Genomic DNA, 22,577 nt, shown 5'->3' with positions numbered 1-22,577 from the left:
TCACTTTTCAAAATAATTCACCTTTTTACCAATTCTAGTCAGCCTGGAAAACAAAATAGTGTGGGTGCAGGTGGGGTTGGGTTTAAGTTTGAGAAAGACGAGAGAGGTGAACGAAAGATGAGAGATAAACGGGAGGGCAGAGGAGCCCGGGGTGAGGGGTTGGGGGAAGGACAAGAGGAAGAAGACCCAGCGGGCAGCTTCACGCGCGGCTGGGCTGGGCTTGCAACATAGAGTCAAGCCCAGGTGCAGACACTCGCAAGGTAGGGGTCGAGGAAGTTCAGAGGGCCATTGGGACATGTCCATCAACAGTGCCCCTCAAGGCCCCTCACCAAGGCGGTAGACAAGCTCTATCAAAGCAGTGTCGCTGGCACATTTAGATGCGCCATTCGCGACCCTGAACAAGTCTTTACCGCTTTGTTCCTCAGTTTTCCCCGCTGCCACCTATACAATGGGTATGATAGTGACTTCCTCGTCAGACACTGCAAGAACTAAAATGAGGTGAGGGAAGGCAAGCAAAACGCTTGGCGTAGTGCCTGACTCATCGTAGGCTTTCAATAAATGTTAGCAGTTATTATTATCATTTCCTCAACATCTGCCCTTGAGGAGAGGAACCCAGGAGAAAGGGCAAAACAGCTATCCCGAGACGCCGCCTTTCTCAGCCAGGGCGCGGGAATGCTGAAATGCTGACCGTTGGGGCCCACGGGCGCACACCCGGCGTAGGGCGGGGCCTTTTGTTCCCGCCTCAAGGGTTGGCCCCGCCCCTCCCTCCCTCCCACATGACCTCTCGCGCTCTTTGGGCCTCCTCCCCGTCCTTGGCCTTTTCCCGCTGTGCTACCAGGCCTCGCTTCCCCCAGCCCCTGTGCGGGGGCTCGGCCCAAGTGAGAGGTTCCGGAGCCCCGGCGCGGGCGGGGTCCCCGGGTGTTGACGCCGCGGGCCGGCCCGCCCCAGCCTCCTCGGCACTGCCTCGGGGACTTCAGCTGCCACTTGGTGCGCAGGTTTGCCTCGGAGGGTCTGTGGCGACGCTGCGGGGAGGAGGAGCGCTGGGAGGGTCAATCTGGCCAGTCCCCGGCCTCCGGCCGCGGATGCCGCCCTCGCCCTTGGGAATCCTTGGCCGCCCAGACTGAAGGGAAGTCGGCGCCGGAGAGCCCGCTCCGCATTTTGATTCATCTCGGGCCCTGTAAGCGTCACGTCTTGTGAAAATACCTGTAAAATCAATTTAACGTTCAGTGCAGCGTGTAAAGACAGCTCTAAGAATTTAAAAGACGCCTGAGTCAGAGCATGTAAATGCTTGGGTCCCTGTAGCAGCGTTTTAACACGTCTGAGTGCAGAGGGTGGAGAATCGAGCCTGATTGCCGCCACTGTTCACGCTTTGTAACATTTTAAAAGGGTAAAGAAAAGCACCCTAAAAAAACACTAAGTGGACAGTTCCTCTAGGAGGGAGGAACAGCTGACATTTTAAAACTTTGGGTTGGTCCCCATTTCCCTGTGCGAGATTTGCCTACAAAACTTTTGTTTGCCGGCTTAGATCAATGATAAACTGAATTATTAAAAACAAACAAAACAAAAAAGCCACACCACGCTTAACTAAATAGTGGCTTTTGTTGACAAGTCGATTGTGTTATTAATTCTCAATGTCTCATCCAAGGCAGGAATCGTTATCTTAGTTTTGCAGGTGGGAAAAAGTTTGGCACATTAAAGCATTTCCCTTGAATTCACACAGAAGCAATGACCTAGCTGCAAATTAAGTCCAGCATTTTGACTCCTCAGCTGCTTCCCCCTTTAGACTATGTTGCAAAACAAATGAGTAGTTACTTTGATGTTACTCATAAAATGAGGGAGTAAACCAAATGTTCTGTGAACATGAAGTGTTAAATCATAATAACCTTCAATGTCTGTTCTGCTTTGGGAGGTTCAGTTGTCCTTTGGAGTTTGATACCTTGCAGAAAGAAGGAGGGGTGGAGCAAAGAAATAGAAAATAACATCAAGGGAAAAATTGTGTGTCCTGAATCCAAACTATGCCTATCTTTACTGCTCCCCTGTGTGGATGTCATTCTTTGCAGTGTACTCAACGTTCTGGCAAAATACTGACAGCTCACATCCCAACTTCAGCCACATTAACTACACCTCTGAGTTACTCTGGGTGCACTGACCTCACTGTCAGTCTTCTTGTCATGCTCTTTCCTCCAGGTGCTCTTTACTAATGCTGTTATGTGAAAAATGGTTGTTGGTTGTTCAAGTGTGGAATGATTTGTCACTCCTGGAGGGTGCTTCTAGAGTTAATGATCAAAAACTACCAACAGATCTTAGATGGACGGACAAGTTAAAGAAGCACAAAAGACTATTGTGGAATTTGAAGTTTAGCTGAGTTATTTGGGGAAAAAGCATACTTTGATTTTGTTTTTCCTTTCCCCAGTCCAGTCATAAGTGGGAAATAGCAGCCCAGTTTTAACTTAGATGTAATTGGGGAGCGGAAGGAATTTTCCTGTTTAGTGAATTGGAAGTTTGCGTTTCCTAAGGAGGCTCCTTTTCAGAATGCTTGGAACAAATGGAAACATTTATGTGCTTAGAATGCAAAATGTAAGATAATGAACGCAAGATGTTTTGCTACTCCTAAGCCTGTTTGTCCATAAAACTTGTATAATAGCTTGGGACCCAAGATGTGTGAGATAGCTCTCTCTGTAAGAGACACCTCTGAGGTTGCTCTCCAGCTTGTGGAGAACAGAGATTGAAATCCACTGTAGTGTCCTTTGGAGCAGCCAGCCAGTTGATTGATTCTTTTGTTTTCTCTCACTCAGTTCCACAGATAAGAATCCCAAGAAAATCAAATGGCATCTGGGGATTTCTGCTCACCTGGAGAAGGGATGGAAATACTCCAACAGGGTAAGGACAGTCATTTGCTAGAAGTTTGTTGATGACTTATCCAGAGAGACCTTATCCAGGTTCTCATCTTCTGTAATAAAAAGATTTATAATGTTCACCAGTATGGTTTCCTCTCACAGAAGCCTATGTTTCTAGGGAAACTAGAATAACACGGAGATTCTTCAACACTCTCTTACTGGAAAACAGATTGCACCAATTGCATCTGTTCAGTATCTGCTTGTGTAGTGGAATAAAAACTCAAGATGCTCCCGTGGTGTGTTAGCAAGCAAATGATAGAGATAAGGGTGACTAGAAAATTCCTTGAAGGCTTCCTTTCTACCTGTCTTGAATCTTTTCATATCTTGTTCTCGAAATCTCAGATCCTTACATTTCTTGAATTTTTTCTGTATTACAAATTCTTTCTGTATCTTGACTACTTCAAGGATTTGAATCTTCTGTATTCTGACCATTTCCAAATTGAATTCATCAATACGTTAGGGGAAAAAAAGAGATTTCTTATTTTCCCAAAGGATTTTGGATATGATGGAAATTTGAGTGTTTGCTAAGTAGGAGTAAAACAGAAGACCCCAGCAGACAGCACATAGGAGAAGAGATGGAAAGAAAGCTCCTTGGGCATAAGGAATAACTGAAGGATCCCAATTTTTCTCACCTTTTTTCTCATGCATGGACTCATTCTATTGCATTCACATGGGTTAGTCCACTATACTTACAATGATGAGACTTTGGTTAGTTAATTTTTTGCTTCCTCTGACAGTACACCTTCTCTCAGTCTTGCTTCTGTGATTAGAGATTACATCCAAGGTGTGAACTTTACATTACTTTTTTCTTCCTTAGGAACTCCAGTTATTCTGTGTCAGTGAGCTATTTTGGGTTTTATGGTGATCTCTCCTTAAGGGTCCCTTATTCTCAATTTCAGTTGTTACTTTGCAACTGTGTTTCCATTTTCTAAGATACTAGTTTTATTAGAGTCATTCTGTAATTCCTGATCAATATCCTTTGTATGTGACATAAATGCTTGTTACTTTAAGTATTTCCTCTGTTTATTTGTGGATTAAAAAAAAGCTATCTCATTTGATTTAGAAATCTTCCAAGCTAAACACATAGGACTTTTTGGAGATGAGCATAAATTAGTGTTCTGCTCAATTATATAAAGAGCCCATACCGCCTTTGCTTTTTTTTTTGTCCCTGTGGGGGACATGCCATTAAGTGTGCAGCAGACAGCTTCCTCCTTGTAACCTGAGTGAAGAGGACCTGTTACAGAACCCATACTTCAGCAAGCTGCTGCTGAGTCTCTTACAGCATGTGGACAAAAGTGGCTTAAGCCTCACCCTGGCAAAGGAGCAGGCTCAGGTAAGGGCCCTGGGAGAAGGGATGATAGGAGGAAGCAAAAATCCTCTTGAGAGCAAGGTTCACTACCTGGGATTTTTTGGTTTTCTAGGCATGGAAGGAAGTTCGACTGCATAAGACAGTATGGTTGAGGTCTGAGATTTTACAGAGGGTCATCCAAGAGCTGCTTGTGGACTATTATGTGAAGACCCAAGATACAAATTTAACTTCTGAGGATAAAAAGGTGAGGCAGAATGTAAAAAGGAATGAATTTCTGACACATGCAACAACGTGGATGAATCTTGAAGACATCACGTTGAATGAAATAAGCCAGAGACAAAAGGACAAAATCTATATAATCTCACTGATATGAAGTAATTAGAATAAGACAATTCATAGAGTCAGAAACTAGAATACAGGTTACCAGTGGCCATGGTAGGGGTAGGGATTGGGGTGTTAATGCTTAATTGTTATAGATTTTCTATTTGGGCTGATAGAAAAGTTTGGTAATGGATGGTAATAGCATAATATTGTGAATACAATTAACACCAATTAATTATACATTTGGGTATTGTTAAAATGGAAAATTTTAGGTTTGTATGTAAGTTACCAGAATAAAAAACAAAACAAAACAAAACAAAAAACCATAAGACTATACAACACAGAAAACCCTAATGTAAACTATGAATTTAGTTAATAGTACAATTATAATAATATTATTTTATTAACTTTAACAAAGGTACAACACCAATGCAAAGTGTTAACAATGGGATGGGTATATGGGAGCTTTGTACTCTCTGTATGATTTTTTTCTTAATAATAAAAAAAATTATAAAAAAAAAGAAAGATGAGGCAGAAGGAATGAGGTAGAGGTTGGTTACCAGCTATAGGAACGCCACGCCAACTGTGACTTTGTCTGATTATGTGATCTGGGGGAAATGGAGATTTGAGTAACGGGTTATCAAAAAAAGAAATGGACTGTAGTTATGGGGGGAGTGGGCATATTGTCAGAGATTTGAAGAGAAAGACTGAAAAGGAGGTGCTTGCAGCTGAGGAATTTATCTGAAGGGGATGACTTGTTTGAGGACTTTGAAAATCATGTAGAACTGATTTGTGAGGATGGAGGAGGTGGAGTGAGGGCAGTTTTATAGTAACCCCCTTTTGTTTTTTATTCTCTCTTAGTTTCATGAGACCCTTGAACAGCGGCTACTTGTGACTGAACTGACACAGCTCTTAAGTCCCAGCCAGGAGAGAGAGATGCCTCCACTGTCAGGGCTCCAGAAAGCAGATCTACTGGAGCTCATGCCACCCTCAGAGGTTGGGGATGGGCAGATATTGGGATCAAAGAAGTGATATGGTTTAATTTTCTCCATATCTTTATTTATTGCTTTTGTAAGAATGATAAACATTCAAGGTGGTCAAACTTGAATAAATAAGAAAAATGTTACATGTGAGAAAGCCAAAGCTCAAATCCTACATCTAGAACTAAATACAGTTAGTATTATATACAGCTTGACATAAATGGTACTATATCCTTCATGCTTGTATAGAGAATATACTCTGTTCTCACTTCATATATTTTGAGCTATTTTTCAAGTCAATAAATAAATGTAAATGAGACGATACCTCCTAAAGCACTCTTTGCACAGTGTCCAGACATACCAATGTCTGGTGTTCTTATATCATCAGTTTAAATCCCCACTAGTATTCCCTCCTATGGATGTAGTATAATTGCCTAATCTTATTGATGGATATTAAAGTTATTTCCAATTTTTTTTTTTGCTGTTAGGAAGCACACTGATATGAACATGCTAGATCATATATGCCTTAGTGTTAGAGGTTATACACACAACAACATATTGATGCATATTGCCAAACTGCTCTCCATAAAGGTGTTCCCAAGGCTTCTAGCTTCCCATGCTTTTATCAACGTGGCATCTTAACAGTCATTTAATCTTTACTAATTTGATAGATTAAAAATGAAACTCCCTGATGTCTCTTTATGCATTATCTTTGCTTATTATTGAAGTTGTCATTGTCATGTATTCATTAGCTGGATCTTCCTAGTTCTGAGAGTCTATTTTTGTTTCATTTTATTTCTGTGGCTGTAGGATTTTGTGTGGATGAGAGCGCGGCTCCAGTTAGAAGTGGAGGAACAGCTCAAGAAGAAGTGTTTCACTCTGCTCTGCTACCATGATCCCAATTCAGGTGAGTGCTGGCTCTCTGAGTTCTGGCTTTCTGTGTTCTGCTCACAGCTGGCCTTCAGGGGTCCCAGCCTGCTCTTTTAAGAATAGTGTGTTTACACGTTAAATTTGGGACAGAAGCTGGGAAACATTGGATATGCTTATTTATCTCCCTGCGTGTGGAATAAAAGTAAGGAATTTTGTAAGAATTCCTTTTATTCAGCAAGGTTCCAAGCAGGAGGATTCTGAACAAGGAAGGATTAGTTCTCTCTTCTTAGGGGATTCAGAATGGCACATGGAGGGAAGTTCAGGCTCATAGGTCCCTTATCTTTATTTCTATGACTTAAGAATTAAGGGTCAAATCTGGAATTAAAGGTGAGAATAAAAAATTTAATTTGAAAAAAGGACTATTTTTAACAGGACTGGAGAACCTAGAAGAAGGCAGAGTTTATAGGGCTAGATGTAGGATAGGGGCACTGAAAAATGGTCTTAGAAGGGCAGTAGCAATAGAATTTCCCTGTCCAATCCTCTGTCTCTTTGCCCAGATTCAGACAATGAAACTAGGAAGGCAGCAAAGGTATGGAAATTGGCGGAGATCCTGGCGTGTGAAAAGCAGCAATGCCAAGACACCAAGAGCCAGCAGAAGGAGCAGATGGTGCTCCTGGAGAAGCAGAGTGCCACCTACTCCCAGGTTTGTCAGGGCAGTGGGACTGCCTCCCCTCTCCTTTATCCTGACCCAGAGGGCCCTTTTGGGGATGCCAAGGATTTCTCATTTGCCACTCTTTTTCCTGTCTTTCATTTACACCCTCTTTCTCCTGCCCCTTGGGGATTCAGGTGCTTCTCCGATGCCTTGCCTTGCTACAAAGACTTCTTCAGGAGCACCGGCTGAAGACTCAGTCTGAGCTAGACCGCATCAATGCCCAGTACCTGGAGATCAAGTGCAGTGCCATGATCCTTAAGCTGAGGTGAGCTTTTGACCGCTGTGGGTCTAAGGGAATCTTTCTTATATATCACCAACCCCCCCAACCCCTGGCCTTATTTCTCTTTTCTTTCCATCATGCCTGCTACCTTTTGGGTATTCAGTAAATATCACACAGTAGTATTAGCCTTTGGGTCACCCAAAAGATTTCTTCTGAAGTCTTTTATTTTAAAGCCTTCTGAAATAGGTGCATTACTGTGAGACAAATTGCTCAAGGGTTCCAGGGGACCTTGTTTATCCTGTCACTGCTTAGCCTGCAGCTTCACCATGGCATGTGTCACGTTCCTAGCTTTACTGCTGTCAGAGATCTTCAACTTGACATTTCCTTCTTCCTTCTGTTAGGATGGAGGAACTAAAGATTTTGTCTGACACTTACACTGCTGAGAAAGTGGAAGTTCATCGTCTCATTAGGTGAGAACTCCCAAGACCCGAGTACAGCTATTCAGAGCTGATTCCCACATTCTTCTGACATGTTCATTTTAACATATTCTCATTCCTGTCTACTTTCTGAGGAGCCATATCTTTATACTGTTCCTTCTGCACCCGGCTTTTTAGGGACCGTTTGGAGGGGGCCATTCGCCTGCAAGAACAGGACATGGAGAAGTCCCGACAGGTCCTGAACACCTATGAGGTCCTCGGGGAGGAGTTTGACAGGCTGGTAAAAGAGTACACCCAACTCAAGCAGGCAACTGAGAACAAACGCTGGGCCCTCCAGGAGTTCAGCAAGGCCTACCGCTAAGCGCTGACGGACTAGGAAGCATGCCTTCCTCGTAGCCAGTGCCTCCTTCCCTTCCTGATAAAAGGACCACCAGGGGCTATACCATCATACTAGGGAGTATGGGGACACTTGGCTTGAAACACTGCAGTCATTTGCGTACTCTCCTGGTTTCCTTGTTTACAATGACTGAGCCTCTTCCGGGAAATGTAGCGGATTTATATAATTTTAAGCACAGCTGTTTGTGAGCATCAGCTGTGTATAGTATTTGATTATCTCCTGAATAAAGTTATATTATGTCTCAGGATCTTAGTCATTTTTCTTTGGGCAAAGATGCAAAAAGAAGATCAAAGGGTGTGTGGGTAAGGAGGGGGATCTGAGTGGATCCAAATAGAGACTGATTATATAATGCTTGTACAAAGAGTGGGCGGTAGAAGCACTAGCCTGCCCACATGGAGAATTAGAGGCATCATCCTAAGAGATCAGAGGTGGATTAAATCTGGGCTTGCTCTTGAAGAAACATATCTTCAGAGGAGTGCTAGGTACTAAGGCAGGTAAGGAACTATTCTGTCACTGTGGCTATCAGTGGGGTGGTTATAATAAATCAGCTGAGCATCCAGCTTTGTCACAGGAGAGGACATAAGCCACTTATGCTTGTGATTCCCTCTGGTGTGGTTGGAGGGTTACTTGTTTCTCCATTTGCAGAATCAAAGCAGAGGGTGGGAGGAGATTGTCCTGAGAAACCAAGTTCCAGGGTCCAGTTAAGTTAGAACAAAGCAGAGCCCTGGCTGATGTCGAGAACAGAAGCAGAGGGTCTCTACCCTAATTTAGATGAGCCCACTTAGCTTCTCAAACCACAGTTCCAGGGAAATTGTTTCAGCGCATTCTTCTGCTGGGATCAAATAATCATGGTCTTGGATTGACTTACAGAAAAAAATTAAGGCCTTTGACTTAACTTCAAATTTAAGTAAATTCTGTAATTGGTGCTTCCCACCACTTATCTATAAGCAAGCCTTAGCCCCCACAAAATGAATAAAAAGCAAATAGATTATTGGAAATATTCAGAAACCATCAATATTGCTTAGTTCTAGAGTGTTGTTGATTCAACTTTTTTGGGGGAAAATTTCCAAACCTATAGAAAAGTTGAATGAATAGTACAGTGAACACCAGTATTCTCTTAGCTTAGATAACAATTGCTAACATTTTTGCCTCTCTCTCCCCTTCTCTTTCTCTCACCTTGCCTCCCTCCTCACTCTTCACCCCTACCTCTGTCTCTCTCCCTTTCTGTATATGGGGATATACATACATACATACGTACATATACATACACACACACACAGAGATATGTAAATAACACACATAAAGACTTTTTCTGAAAAAATTTGAGGTAATTTGAATATGGACTATATAATATATATTATGGAATTGTTAATTTTCCTGGTCTAAGATCCAGTCAAGTTTCATGTATTACATTTGGAGGTTAGGTCTCTTTTAGTTTCTTTTAAAATAGAGCATTTCCTACCACTTTTTTTTTCCTTTTTTAATGAAATTGACTTTCTTATTAAACCAGGCCAATTAACCTTGTAGAATGTCCCATTGTCTAATTGTTTTCCTGGTTGTTGTTTCTCTCCTGTGCTAATACAGTTGCCACTAGACACATTTAGCTATTTAAATTCAAATTTAAGTTAAATAAAATTAAAGTTCTGGTAGGTTGGTGATACTGTATTAGACAGTACAGGTACAGGTACAGAACATTTACATTTACATTACTACAGAAAGTTCTATTGGACAGTGCTACCAGCCTATAATTCATGTAAACTGGAAGTTAGATCTAGAGGCTTGATTAGATTCTAGTTAAACAATTTTGCAAAGAATATTTAATAAATGACATTGTCCTTCATAGTACATCATACTGGAGCTATAATCAGATCAGAATATCCCACTATTAATTATGCTGAGTTTGATTGCTTGGTGACGGTGGTAACTGCCAGCTTTCTATGGTATGTGAAGGTACATTTTCCCATTGTAATTACTAACATCTGGAAGGGAACTTCAAAAATCTCAAAATAGTTCCTTCTGGTATTTATAATGGCATTCAGCATTCATCATTTAATTGGGTGGTCATCCTGAATCAGACTAGGTTTTGGTATTTGAAATAATGATAACAATAAAAAATAAATGGACTTCTTAATGTTTATAATCCATAGACAACAGTAGACAAAAAAAAAATCCAATCTAAGAATATAAAATAACAGGAAATGCAAATAAAAATGATTGTAAACAAGAGAAGTGAATCAGGAACTAGAAGGTAGAGCCTTAGTAGGGAAGGCAGATTTGGTTCATGCTTTCTAGAGCAGGTGAATTTGGGGTAGAATTTTGGGAAAAGTAACAAAGATAGACAGAGAAAGGGGAAGGAGCAGAGTGAATAAGAAAATCATGTACCAAGGCAAACCTTTATTTTAAACGGTCAAAAATTGAGAGGAAATATATACCATGGCCTCAGTCGAGACTCCTTTGGGGAGCTGGGGTCTGAGAAACCTTTAGGTTTCCAACTGCCTGCAAAGACAAAATGGCCTCCCAGGCAGTGGTACTCAGCCCTGACTCCGTAGGGCATGATGGCAGACAGTGAGCTATTTCTTGTATTTCCAAAAGACTAAAGGAAACTAATATTTGCCTGCAGCAGTACTGCACAAATTATTTTTTAAAAATCTTTATTGGCTTAATTTTTTTTAATGTGCTTTGTAAAAAAGTCAAAAACAGTAGTGTTTTTGTAGTAGCTGGAGGGGGCGTTGCCAGTCAAAATGCCAAAGAAGACGCGTGCATTTTCTGCAACATGACCTTTATTTGGGGCTTACTCACAGGGAGGCAGAAAGCAAACAGCTTTTCTCTCGCCGGGTGGGTACTTCTTTTGCAGGGAAGTTGGTGACACAATTGAAAGAGGACAGCAAGCCAGTTATAAGGGTTTAAAACAAAGACATTCCTGAGGGTGGGAGAGCATCCTGTGACATGGGGGTGGTGCAGGAAGGAAAGAATTATAGGATGGGGCTTTGTAAATAACCACAAGAGTGATAATACTTGGGGGCCAGGAAGCAGGTAGACTAGATTGACATTGTTGCTCTTTTGTGAGACCAAGAGTTTCTCACCTCCTGCTTACTTCCCGTTTAAAGTTAAAATTTACCCTTTTTCTCTTTACTAGCTTACAAAGATAGTAAGTTAAACATTAGCTGCCTAGGTCAGGCAGACTGCTGTGTGCCAAGGTTCAGAAGCCTGTTTTGTTCAGGCCAGGGGCTGCCACTAGAAGTAAGTAAAGAAAAATATAAAAGATTGGACCATGAACTGCTCCCCCACAACTGCCTCAACACATACATCATTGCCCCAATCCACCTACCCAGAATAAACAGTAATTTAGTGTGTGTAGTGCCAACTCTTTTCTATAAATATGCAAACTTATGCACATAAATATTAGTTAATATTATTATGAGTATGACTGTATTCCTAATCTAACCAATCCCTTTACGATAGACTAAATGTTTAGTTTGTTTCCAATTTGCTCTATTACAAAAATGCTTCATTGAATATCATTGCACATATAACTTTACTCAAGTGTCTTTGCTTTTGGCTGGTGGTGTAGCAAATCAGTATATTAATTCTAGTTATTCATGGAAAAAATTAATTACTGAATTTACAAATGCAGTTTGGTAGACAAAGTCTTTCAAAACGTTAGTTCCATGTTGCGGGGTGGGGAGATGACGACAAAGGGGGTATTCAGTGCTGTCTGAAGGAAGCGCTACAGAGTTTGTCTTGGTCGTTTCCTTCACACTGACAGAGATGGAGGATTTGCTGGAGGGGATCTTCATGTGCACTGTTCCCTATCATGGAATGGAAGGGAAGGGGACTTGGAGAGTGAACAGAAAGGGCAGTGTGACAGTGGGAACTGAGGGTTAGCACCTCTGACCTCTACTGCATCCCCCTCACTCTTTTTAGAAGGGCTCTATATTTACTGCCTCCCTTTCATTCTTTCACCTCTCTTTACCTGCCTCTTAACACATCTGTTAAGTCTTGCTGATTCCTTCTCTGTATTGAGAAGCAGAGAATAAGAACTTCCAGAATTTGGAATAAGATTGCTCTCAGTAAGAAAACTCTGGGGCTTTCAGACGAGCAAAAGCTGTTCCTCAATGTTCTCAAAGAAGGGCGAATATCAAGGAATAGGCAGAGTGACCCTGCATGCCTCCTTGACCACCACAAATAGGGACCCAGTGCCCCCTAGAGACCCAGAGGAGTGGGAAATCCCTGAGGTCCCGTTCTGCCCCTCACCACTTAGGAATCCTTCCACATTACCCATCTTGAAGGACCTGGGCTAGGTTTGGTTAAAGGAACTTTTGGTTAAAGGAACTGGCAGGTTTCCCTATACCTTCAGACAGTGAAAATATAGGAGTCAACTCAAAATGGATGAAATTAGCAATCTAGAAATCATTTAGCCTAAAACATGGTTTGTATTTTAGTGGCTGAGGTTCAGCCAAATAGAGTGAGTAAAGCCTGGTCTCAAAAAAATACAACTGAAGTTTAGAGAGACCTAAATGTGTTGAACCTGGCTGAAGAAAGAATGTGTAACCAAAAGCAAAGGATCTGCCTAGAGTTTGGAAAATTGTTTTTACAAAAAGCAAAATATCCCTATTTTCATCCAGCCCTGAACTGTTTGAAAGAAACACAGAACTGGAGGTTGAGGCAGGTCACTGGACAAAGGGATACAATGGGGGCAGGAACAAGGCCTAGGTACAAGCTCTCTCCATAAACCAAGAGCTTTGAAACTTACTAGGTAATAGGCAGGATTCTAAGCACTTTGCGTGTAATAAGTCATTTAATACTCACAGCAAACTTCTGAAGTGAGTACTATTACAATCTCGATGTAACAAATAGGGAAACCAAGGTGTGGAGAGGTCAGGTAACTTGGGCAATGCCACAAAGCTGATAAGATGAAGAGCCCTGGCATGAACCCAGGCTCTAGAACCTGCTGTCCTGAGACCCTCAGATGCCCTTGGTTCAAGTATATACACCCTCCAAGTAACATCATGCTTATTGATTTGGCCTCCCTGACTCTGGGAGGGGGATGCCCCATACATGAGACGAATATTCCCGCTGTGGGAAGCATTATCTTCCCATGTACCTTGGCAATGAAGTATAAACACTGGTGTTTGGTGAATGTTCCAGGGAGTTGGAGCTGTATGGATGGAGTCTGCTAACAAAATGGAGGCTCTGGGCCCTGAGCCAGAGAGACCTTACCAATGTCCTGCCACCCCATAAGACCAGCCAACTTGGCCATCGGGCGTCTTTCTCCTGCTCCTGCTTCCAGCCCTCATTCTGGACTTCTGCAACCGCTCCTCCTAACTGCCCTCCTCCCATCTAGCACATCACTGTCAGATCTATTTTCATGATAATTTTGATTTACTTTTCATAAGCATTTTGTAATTTTTACTTCACTTTGTCATTACTCTGTTCAAAACACTTCAGGGATCCCCACGGCATACCAAACACAGTCCACAAGGCACAGCTGTGGCTTCAAGCCCTCAAGGTGCAGCCCCACTTTCCAACCTTTTTCCCGCCACTTACACCCTCTACTCACCCGAAGCCACCCCCTGACTCACCCTGTCATGCTTTCCTGTGCTTGTTACTGTTCTATCTGTGGCAAGAGCTCTACTGCTCATAAAATCCTATCATCTTTGAGGCCCACTCAAATTCTGCTTCTGTCATCATCGCAGCTCGAAAAGTTCTCACTATCATTTAAATCCCCACAGCACTTTGTTACTTCTTTAAGACACTTGCCTTGTACTGCCTTGAATTGTCATCACAGTACTGGGAAGTACATTTGATCCCATCTATAACACCAGATGCTCTTGCAGGGCAGAGAGTTGAAAAGCAGGGTCTCAAACTTTTTGGTCTCAGGACCCCTTTACTCTCTTAACCACTTTTTAGGATTCCAAAGAGCTTTTGTTTATGTAAATTTTACCTATAAATATTTCCTATATTAAAAATTAAAACTGAGAAAGTTTTAAAACATTTATTTACTAGTTTTTAAAAACAATAAACCCACTGCATGTTAACATCAATAACACATTTTTAATGAAAAATAGCTGCATTTTCCAAAACAAAATAATTTAGTGAGAGTGGCATTGTTTTACATTTTTGTCAATCTCCTTAATGCCTGGCTTAGAGAAGACAGCTGACAAGTATGAGAATGTTCTTTAATGAATTATAATAAATGTCCAACACTTATACAAGGTGTTAATGATAGGATGGTATATGGGGAAAAATACACCTAATGTAAACTATGGACTATAGTTAATTGTGCAGTTTTTCATATTCTTTCATCAATTGTAACAAAGATACCACACTAATGCAAAGTGTCAACAATAGAGGAGTATATGGGAACACTGTGGTTTTTACACGACTTTTCTGCAAACCTACAACTTCTCTAATTAAAAAAATGATAATTTTTTAAAACCATTATGCCAAGTGAAAAAAAGGAGACACAAAGTCTTGACATATTGTATGATTCCATTTATATAAAATGCAAATATAAATAAATCTATAGAGACAGAAATAGAGTAGTGGTTATGTAGGGATGGGGAAGGTTATAGAGATTGAGCAGTGACTGCTGAGGGGTATGGGGTTTTTCTTTTTGGAGTAATGAAAATGTCTAAAATTGATTGCAGTGACAAACGCACAATTCTGAGTATACTAAAAGCCATTGATCTTATGCTTTGTGTGGATTGTATGGTATGTGAATATATCTCAATAAAACTGCTTTTTAAAAAAGACGATTGGATTCTCATATCTGCTTCTGTATTCTTTCTGCAGTGATATGTTGTTTTAGTTGAAATAAATGAAGAAAATCTAGCCTCACACAGACACAGAGGAGGTCCTCACACACCTCCTAGAAGGGTCTCAGGAATCCCCGAGAGTCCTGGACCACATTTTGGAAAATACTGTTGTAAAGGAAAAAGCAATGACTTGGAAATCAGAAGAAACGGAGTCTCATTCTGACTCTTCCATTTAATTGAACCATAACTTTGGTAAAAACACTTAACGTCGGTTTTCACATCTACAAAATGGGTATATCAATAATTCCTACCTTTCAAGGTTAAGTCCTGAGGATTAAAAGAGATAATATATATTTAAAGTGCCTAGCATGTGTTAGGGCTTAATGAATATTAGTCTGCCTAGGAGACTATTATGTCATTGCTATGAAGCAAGAGTGGTTGCTGGCATCATGGGATTGAGACTATCTTCTTGACCAAAAGGGGGATGCAAAATGAGATGAAATGGTTTCAGTGGCTGAGAGATTTCAAATGGAGTCGAGAGGTCACTCTGGTGGACATTCTCATGCACTATATAGATAACACCTCTTAGGTTTTAATGTATTGGAATAGCTAGAAGTAAATACCTGAAACTACCAAAGTCCAACCCAGTAGTCTGGACTCCTGAAGATGATTATATAATAATGTAGATTACAAGGGGTGACAGTGTGATTGTGAAAACCTTGTAGATCACACTCCCTTTATCTAGTATATGGATGGATGAATAGAAAAATGGGGATAAAAACTAAATGAAAAATAGGGTGGGATGGAGGGGATGGTTTGGGTGTTCTTTTTTTTCTTTATTTTTTTACTCTTATTCTGATTCTTTCTGATGTAAGGAAAATGTTCAGAAATAGATCGTGGTGATGAATACATAACCATATGATTGTACTGTGAACAGTTGATTGTATACCATGGATGACTGTATGGTATGTGAATATATTTCAGTAAAACTGCATTTAAAAAAAAAAAAAAGAGTGGTTGCTGAAGGTTGAACAGCTACAGGAGCCTATAGAGCTGAGGGGGCCTTGGCTAGGCCTTCAAAGGAAAGAAGGATGTTGTGCCGGTTTGAATGTATTATGTACCCTAGAAAAAGCCATGTTCTTTGATGCAATCTTGTGGGGCAGACATCTTAGTGGGGATTATGTTGGAACGTTTTGATTAGGTTGTTTCTATGGAAATGTGCCCCACCCAACTGTGGGTGATAACTGACTGGATAATTCCCATGAACGTGTGGCCCCACCCATGCAGCATTGGCCTTGATTAGTTCACTAAATCACTAATTAGTGATTAGTTCACTAAATAAGCTCAGACAGAAGGAGCAAGCTTGCCACAGCCAAGAGGGACACTTTGAAGAATGCACCGGAGCTGAGAGAGGGACTGCGGTTCACAGAGACATTTTGAAGATGGCCTTTGAAAGCAGACTTTTGCTCTGGAGAAGCTAAGAGAGGACAAATGCCCCAAAAGCAACTGAGAGTGACATTTTGGAGAGAAGCTGAAGCCTAGAGAGGAACATCCTTGGAGAAAGCCATTTGGAAATGAGAACTTGGAGCAGACGCCAGCCACGTGCCTTCCCAGCTAACAGAGGTTTTCTGGACACCATTGGCCATCCTCCAGTGAAGGTACCACCTTACCTTGGACAATTTATGGCCTTAAGACTGTAACTTTGTAACCAAATAAACCCCCTTTATAAAAGCCAATCCATCTCTGGTGTTTTGCATTCTGGCAGCATTAGCAAACTAGAACAGATGTTAACCAACAAAAGGCCAGGGAAAGATCATGGGTTTTATACACATTTTAAAAATATTTTCCATATAATATAAACATCTTGTAGCAAATTTGGAAAACATACTTCTTCCACATTGTTGAGGGCATGCTGTATGTACAATTTGTAATCTGTGTCACTAATGGCATATCATGAGCATTTCCCAATGTTATCCAATTTTCTCTGACAACATTGATTTTAATGGCTGCTTATGATTTCATTGCATGGATGATTTATTTAACCATTCCCCTATTGGACATCCAAGTTGTTGTTTTACATTTTTTGGTAATTATAAAAAAAATGCTACACTAAGCATTTCTCTTAATTAATATTTGTCCTAGTTTGTGAAGATTTTCTAGGATAGCTTTCTAGGAAGGAAAATTATGGATGATGTGCCGTAAGGTGAAGATCACAGACTCTGGTGTCAGATGACTTAGGTTTGTATCCCATTTAAAACCCTTCTTAGAAGGGCAAGGCACTTAACCTCTGTAAAGTTTCCTCAACCACATAAAGATAAACTTCCTACTTCACTAGGCTCTTGTGAAGATTCAAGATCATTCAATATAAAGCACTTTTCATAAAACCTGGCACAAAATAAGGGCTCGATAAATGTTAGCAGTTGTAATCACAAATTAAATTCATACATACATGTATGTGTGTGTATACATATATACATACATAAAATCACACACATGTACATGCATACAACTGGCCTATTTCTGGAGTATTGGTTTGTCTCTTTTATTCTCTATTCTTGTATCAACTGCATATTGTAGCTCTTTATTTATTTATATATTGCTTGTTTCATAAAGCCTTTGAGGTAAAGGGCTAAAAATAATATAACAGTTACCTCTAATTTCTCCCTCTTTTTTTTTTTTTTTTTTGCATTTTCTTTGTTTTTCTTGTCTGATTTTTATTACAGATGAATGGTAGAATCACTTTATTAAGTAACAAAAGATTCCATTAGATTTGTGATTGAATGTTATAAAAGCCAAAAATTAATGTGGTAAGAATTGACTTCTTTATAAGATTAATTTTTTCCATCTAAGATCATGATTTGTCTCTCCTTTCCCCCCCAATATTCTACTATATCTCTCAGTAAAATCCTGTAATTTTTCTTTATATAGGGTCCTCACTTTTTTCAGTAAAATTTCTGTTAAGTATTTTGTGGTAGTGTTATTGGTACCTCTCTCTATGGAGAAAATACTAATCACAGTAGCTAATGTATATTGAAGACTTACTATGTGCAAGGTAGGTTCTAAATATTTTACTACATTAATTTAATACTCACTACAGCTTTATGAGGTGAGAACTATTATTTACCTTCCCATTTTATGGATGAGGAAAAGAGGCCAGAGGGCTTAGGTTCACATGGTTAGTAAATAGGTGAGCAGGGCTTGACCTCTTGCTATCTGGCTCCACAGGCCATGCTCTTACTGTCATCTTATGATGATATCTTTATTATGTCTCCTAACTGCTTACACCCAGTATATAAGAAGGCTACAGATTTATTGTATTTGTCTTGTATAAGTGACTTCTCTGAATTCTATCATTAATTCTCATCATTTAAAAATTGGTTCTCATGGATTTTCTATGTTTACGATCATATCATCTGTAAACAATGATGAATTTACCTCTGGTCCAAAAGTTTTAACTCTTTTTATATTTTTTTGCATTGAATTTTTCAGAACAATACTAAATAACTCAGTGATGAGATTAGGCATTCCTATTTTATTTCATCTTTACATAAGTTGTTGACTTCATATATAAGAAAATTGAGACTATTAAGAATGTTTCTAGAAAGTGGAAATTGACTTACAATTATGATGTTTTCTTCAGTAACTATTAAAAATGACCAATATTTTTCTTTTTTGGTTTATTTGTGACTTATATAAATAAATTTCCTAATACCTAACCTTGTGTTAATTCCTGGTGGTTTTAATTGTGGTATAATTACTAGGTCAATATATTATTGAATTTTATTTTTTAATCTTAAATATTTTAGGATTTTAAAATTTATATTCATAAGTGAGATTGTTCAGTAGTTTTCTGTGTGAGTTTGTGTGTTTGGTGCTATTTCTGACAAGTTTTGATATTAGGCTTATTCTGGCTTCATGAATAAATTGGACAGTTTTCCATTTTTTTCTACGTTCCAGAACAGTTTCTACTTTCTATTCATTTTGACAGATAAACACTGTATAATAGAGATGACAAGGAAGAGAATGCAAATCGGCACAGATTATTTTGCCTCAGTAAGTCTGACACTTTTGTAGCTGGAGGACAGTGTTGATTGTGAAGAAGCAATTTGGAGCAGTAAGAGGGTCAAACGGCCATTATTTTGGCAGTGAAGATTGCGGCTGGCTGGGCAGGCACAGAGGTGAGTGAGGGTGAACTTGGGGAGGGAAGGCAGGTGCTGCGGGAGGAGGGGAGCACTAGAGAAGATGAAAGGAGGGTTTACAACAAGGACCAGACCCCGGATCAGGGCCTGGCAGTGGGGAATGCTGTTTTGCCCTTCTCTCCCACCATCTCCCTACCTCCATTGCAGCAGAGGCCTGCATCCCAAAGTACAACAGTGGTTCCTGAGCCTCTGAATTCAAGGCGTCAGTGTGCAGGGCCAAACAGAGAGAAGTGGAGCATAAGATAGATTTCACCAACTTGAAAGTTTTGCCTGGGGCCAAGTCCTGTACAAGGCTTTCTATTTCTTTTTCAGTCTTTACCTTCTTGCTCCTACCCTGCTCAGAGAGGTAGACTCACAATTACATGCTGGTATCTTTTTTTTTTTTTTTTTTCAATGGCACAGACAAGTGCTGTAAGAAAGGCAAAGAGCAATGTGGTATGGAATTATGGCGAACTGTTTGACATCATACTTACCACACATCTGAGGCTATTTTGAATGAAAAAACGAAGACAACATAGACAAATGACATTCACCCCATCTAAATTCACTTTAAGATCAGCCAGATATCTTCTTGACCAAAAGGGGGATGTGAATGAAACAAAGTAAAGTTTTAGTGACTAAGGGATTTCAAATGAAGTCGCGAGGTCACTCTGGTGGACATTCTTACGCACTATATAGATAACATTTTTTAGATTTTAATGCATTAATAGCTATACCTGAAACTATCAAACTCCAACCCAGTAGCCTTGACTCTGGAAGATGATTGTATAACAATGTAGCTTACAAGGGGTGACAGTGTGATTGTGTGATTGTGAAAGCCTAGTGGATCGCCCTCCCTTAGTCCAGTATATGAATGGTTGAGTACAAAAATGGGGACAAAAACTAAATGAAAAATAGAGTGGTATGGAGGGATGATTTGGGTATTCTTTTTTACTTTTATTTTTTATTCTTATTCTTTCTGGTGTAAGGGAAATGTTCAAAAATAGATTGGGGTGATGAATGCACAATTATATGATGGTGCTGTGAACAGCTGATTGTACACCACGGATGACTGAATGATATGTGAATGTATCTCAATAAAACTGAATTTAATAATAAAAAATTCAGCCAGGAACTCTAGGCTCTTTTTACACAAGTCCTTTTGAAAATTATTTCAACTGATGGCAAAACTGACATTACTGTTTCACAGATTTTCTTCTCTCCCTATCACCCATGGATGGGTTAGTTAACAACCAACAGAGCAGCTGCCAGCTTGCATTAGGTGTGAGATGACAGGAACACAGATGGTCCACAACCCAGATAATTAGCTTTTGAAGAAGAAACATCTAATAAGTCTTCTGCAGAAGTAGAGTTTGGTTGGGCATAGCTGGGGCAGAGAATGAGCAAGCATCTACAAGAACTTTTTTTTACCTCTTAAAATGTCCGGAGAGCCTTCACCCACTTCCTGTGGACAAGGACCCATTGCAAAGACCTTCTAAATTATGTAGACACTCCACCCTAAGGAGGGGGACCTTAGATACCCACTCCTTAATTGTGGGCTGACATAACAACTTCCTTCCAAACAGTACAGTATGGAAAGGGGGATAAAGAGTAACTTTACAGTGGAGAAACAGCATTACAACGCTCATCAACAGACATAAATCATGTTGCTAGAATGTACCCTTGATAAGGAAAAAGGCTCTTTCCCTTTGAGATATTCCTCTCCAAATCCCATAGCCTCAGTCTAATCATGAGAAAAACATCAGACAAATTCCAACAGGAGGCCATCCTACAAGACACCCCACCAATACTCCACGAAACTATCAAGATCATCAAAAACAAGGAAGCTTGAAAAACTGGCACAGCCAAGAGAAGTCTAAGGAGACAAGACTACTAAATATAATGTGGGATCCTGGCCTGGATGGGATCCTAAAATAGAAAAAGGACATTAGCTAAAAACTAAGGAAATTTGAAATAACTATGGATTTTAGGTAATAGTAATGTATAATATTGGTACATTAATTGTAACAAATGTACAATACATAATATTAAGATGTTAATAAACGAGGAATAGAGGAATCTGTGTGCTGTGTGTATAGGAACTGTGTGCCATATGCTTAATTTTTCTGTAAAACTAAAACGGTTCTAAAAAATAAAGTATAATAATAATAATATCTGCAGGAATTAAATGAGGACTAAGAGGGGACAACAGCACCTCCAACCCCTTCAGGCTCTAGGGGTCATTTCCTTAGTTCTTTGGCTTTAGGACGCTCATCCTTTACTTTGCAGGCCCGACTCGTCATAGGAGAGCTCATCCTATGCACACCGTTTGCGTGTTTCCCAGGGCTCCATCTCCCACGGGTCATGGTGATCTCATTCCCTCTAACGTCTGCAGTCACTAACTCTCTACTGGTGACTTCCAAATCTTGTTTGGTTCAGGGCACTGTTCATCCAACTTTCTGTTACACAGCGCCCCCTAGACGCCCAATTCATAATGTCCAAACCCTGATTCTCCCTGAACTCGCTTTCTTGTCTCACTCAACGTTGGGTCTCACCCCTGACTTCTCTTTCTCACCGCCCCCTGCCAATTGGTCCCCAAAGTCTCTCAACGCCTCTTCTTTAGGGCCTCTATGCTGTGTTCTTTGTTTGCTGCCAGGCCCTCAACACTTCTGGACTCCCTTGCCTTTCCCTTCCTGTCTTCGTTCCTTTCGTTCTATTCCGTCCTCTAGCAGCCATCGACCTGGGGAAAGATAGAAATTCTCTGCGGCCTCACGTCGGGCACCTCTATGACTTCCCTCCAGTGTAATCACTCATAATGAATTCCTTTCCTCCTATTTTTTTGGGGGGGGATTCAGTTTTATTGTGATATATTCACATACCATACAATCATCCAAAGTGTACAATCAATTGTTCACAATAGCATTATATAGTTGTGCATTCATCATCACAATCGATTTTTGAACATTTTCCTTACTCAAAAAAAAAAAAAAAAGAATATATTTATTCTTTGAGTGTGTGTGTTTATTTACCTTTTGTGTTTGAGACACAGAATCACGGAGAATTAGTGGAGTTACTATGGTCTATTTAAAGATGTAACATACTAAGGAGACCGAGCCCACTTGAAGAGACCCAGCCATCAACAACGTTGTCTCAGTGTTCAAGTGGAGCTAGGTAGTGACACAAAAACCACCTCTAAAGGGGATAACGGGGAAAGGTTGACATAACATGGCTGCAGAACCTGATAGGATTAAGACCAAAAATGAGGGAACCTAAAAATGAACAAGTAAATTCTGAAGAGGAACTAAAGGCTCATTACGGCCACCTCTGGGCCTAGTACAAGTGAAATAAGAAGAAACCAGTCCTACCGAGCCAGCCAGGAGTCGAACCTGGAATCTTCTGATCCGTAGTCAGACGCGTTATCCATTGCGCCACTGGCCCTCAGACGACAGCAGTGGCCCCAGTGATGATACTTCCAGCTTATACTGCAAGGTTTCATGG

At 40.4% G+C, this 22,577-nt stretch overlaps 1 protein-coding gene, 1 long non-coding RNA gene and 1 other non-coding gene across 4 annotated transcripts; 1 reads left to right on the top strand and 2 right to left on the bottom strand.

Moving 5' to 3' along the window:
* Window positions 1-775: 775 nt before the first annotated feature.
* Window positions 776-22,556, bottom strand: LOC119532300. The gene is made up of 3 exons (XR_005216510.1): window positions 22,445-22,556; window positions 2,851-2,950; window positions 776-1,203 (listed from the first exon to the last, which is right to left on the bottom strand). It is a non-coding gene; the product is annotated as an uncharacterized LOC119532300 (long non-coding RNA).
* Window positions 795-8,390, top strand: HAUS4 (HAUS augmin like complex subunit 4). 2 transcript variants are annotated; one of them, XM_037834538.1, is made up of 10 exons: window positions 795-987; window positions 2,796-2,880; window positions 4,088-4,230; window positions 4,319-4,450; window positions 5,389-5,523; window positions 6,318-6,414; window positions 6,935-7,080; window positions 7,224-7,354; window positions 7,711-7,779; window positions 7,924-8,390. In XM_037834538.1, exons 2-10 carry the CDS (start codon window positions 2,826-2,828, stop codon window positions 8,105-8,107), a joined length of 1,092 nt encoding a protein of 363 aa, XP_037690466.1. In that variant the 5' UTR covers window positions 795-987; window positions 2,796-2,825; the 3' UTR covers window positions 8,108-8,390. The 2 variants fall into 2 exon arrangements, with proteins under 2 accessions (XP_037690466.1, XP_037690465.1); XM_037834537.1 differs by having other exon boundaries at window positions 795-1,177.
* Window positions 22,445-22,517, bottom strand: TRNAR-ACG. The gene has a single exon. It is a non-coding gene; the product is annotated as a tRNA-Arg (tRNA).
* Window positions 22,557-22,577: the final 21 nt, after the last annotated feature.

The sequence above is a fragment of the Choloepus didactylus genome, chromosome 4, assembly GCF_015220235.1.
Source record: "Choloepus didactylus isolate mChoDid1 chromosome 4, mChoDid1.pri, whole genome shotgun sequence".
NCBI classification, from domain to species: domain Eukaryota; kingdom Metazoa; phylum Chordata; class Mammalia; order Pilosa; family Megalonychidae; genus Choloepus; species Choloepus didactylus.
Note: the sequence above shows the minus strand (reverse complement) of the source record. Positions and strands in the feature narration are given on the sequence as shown.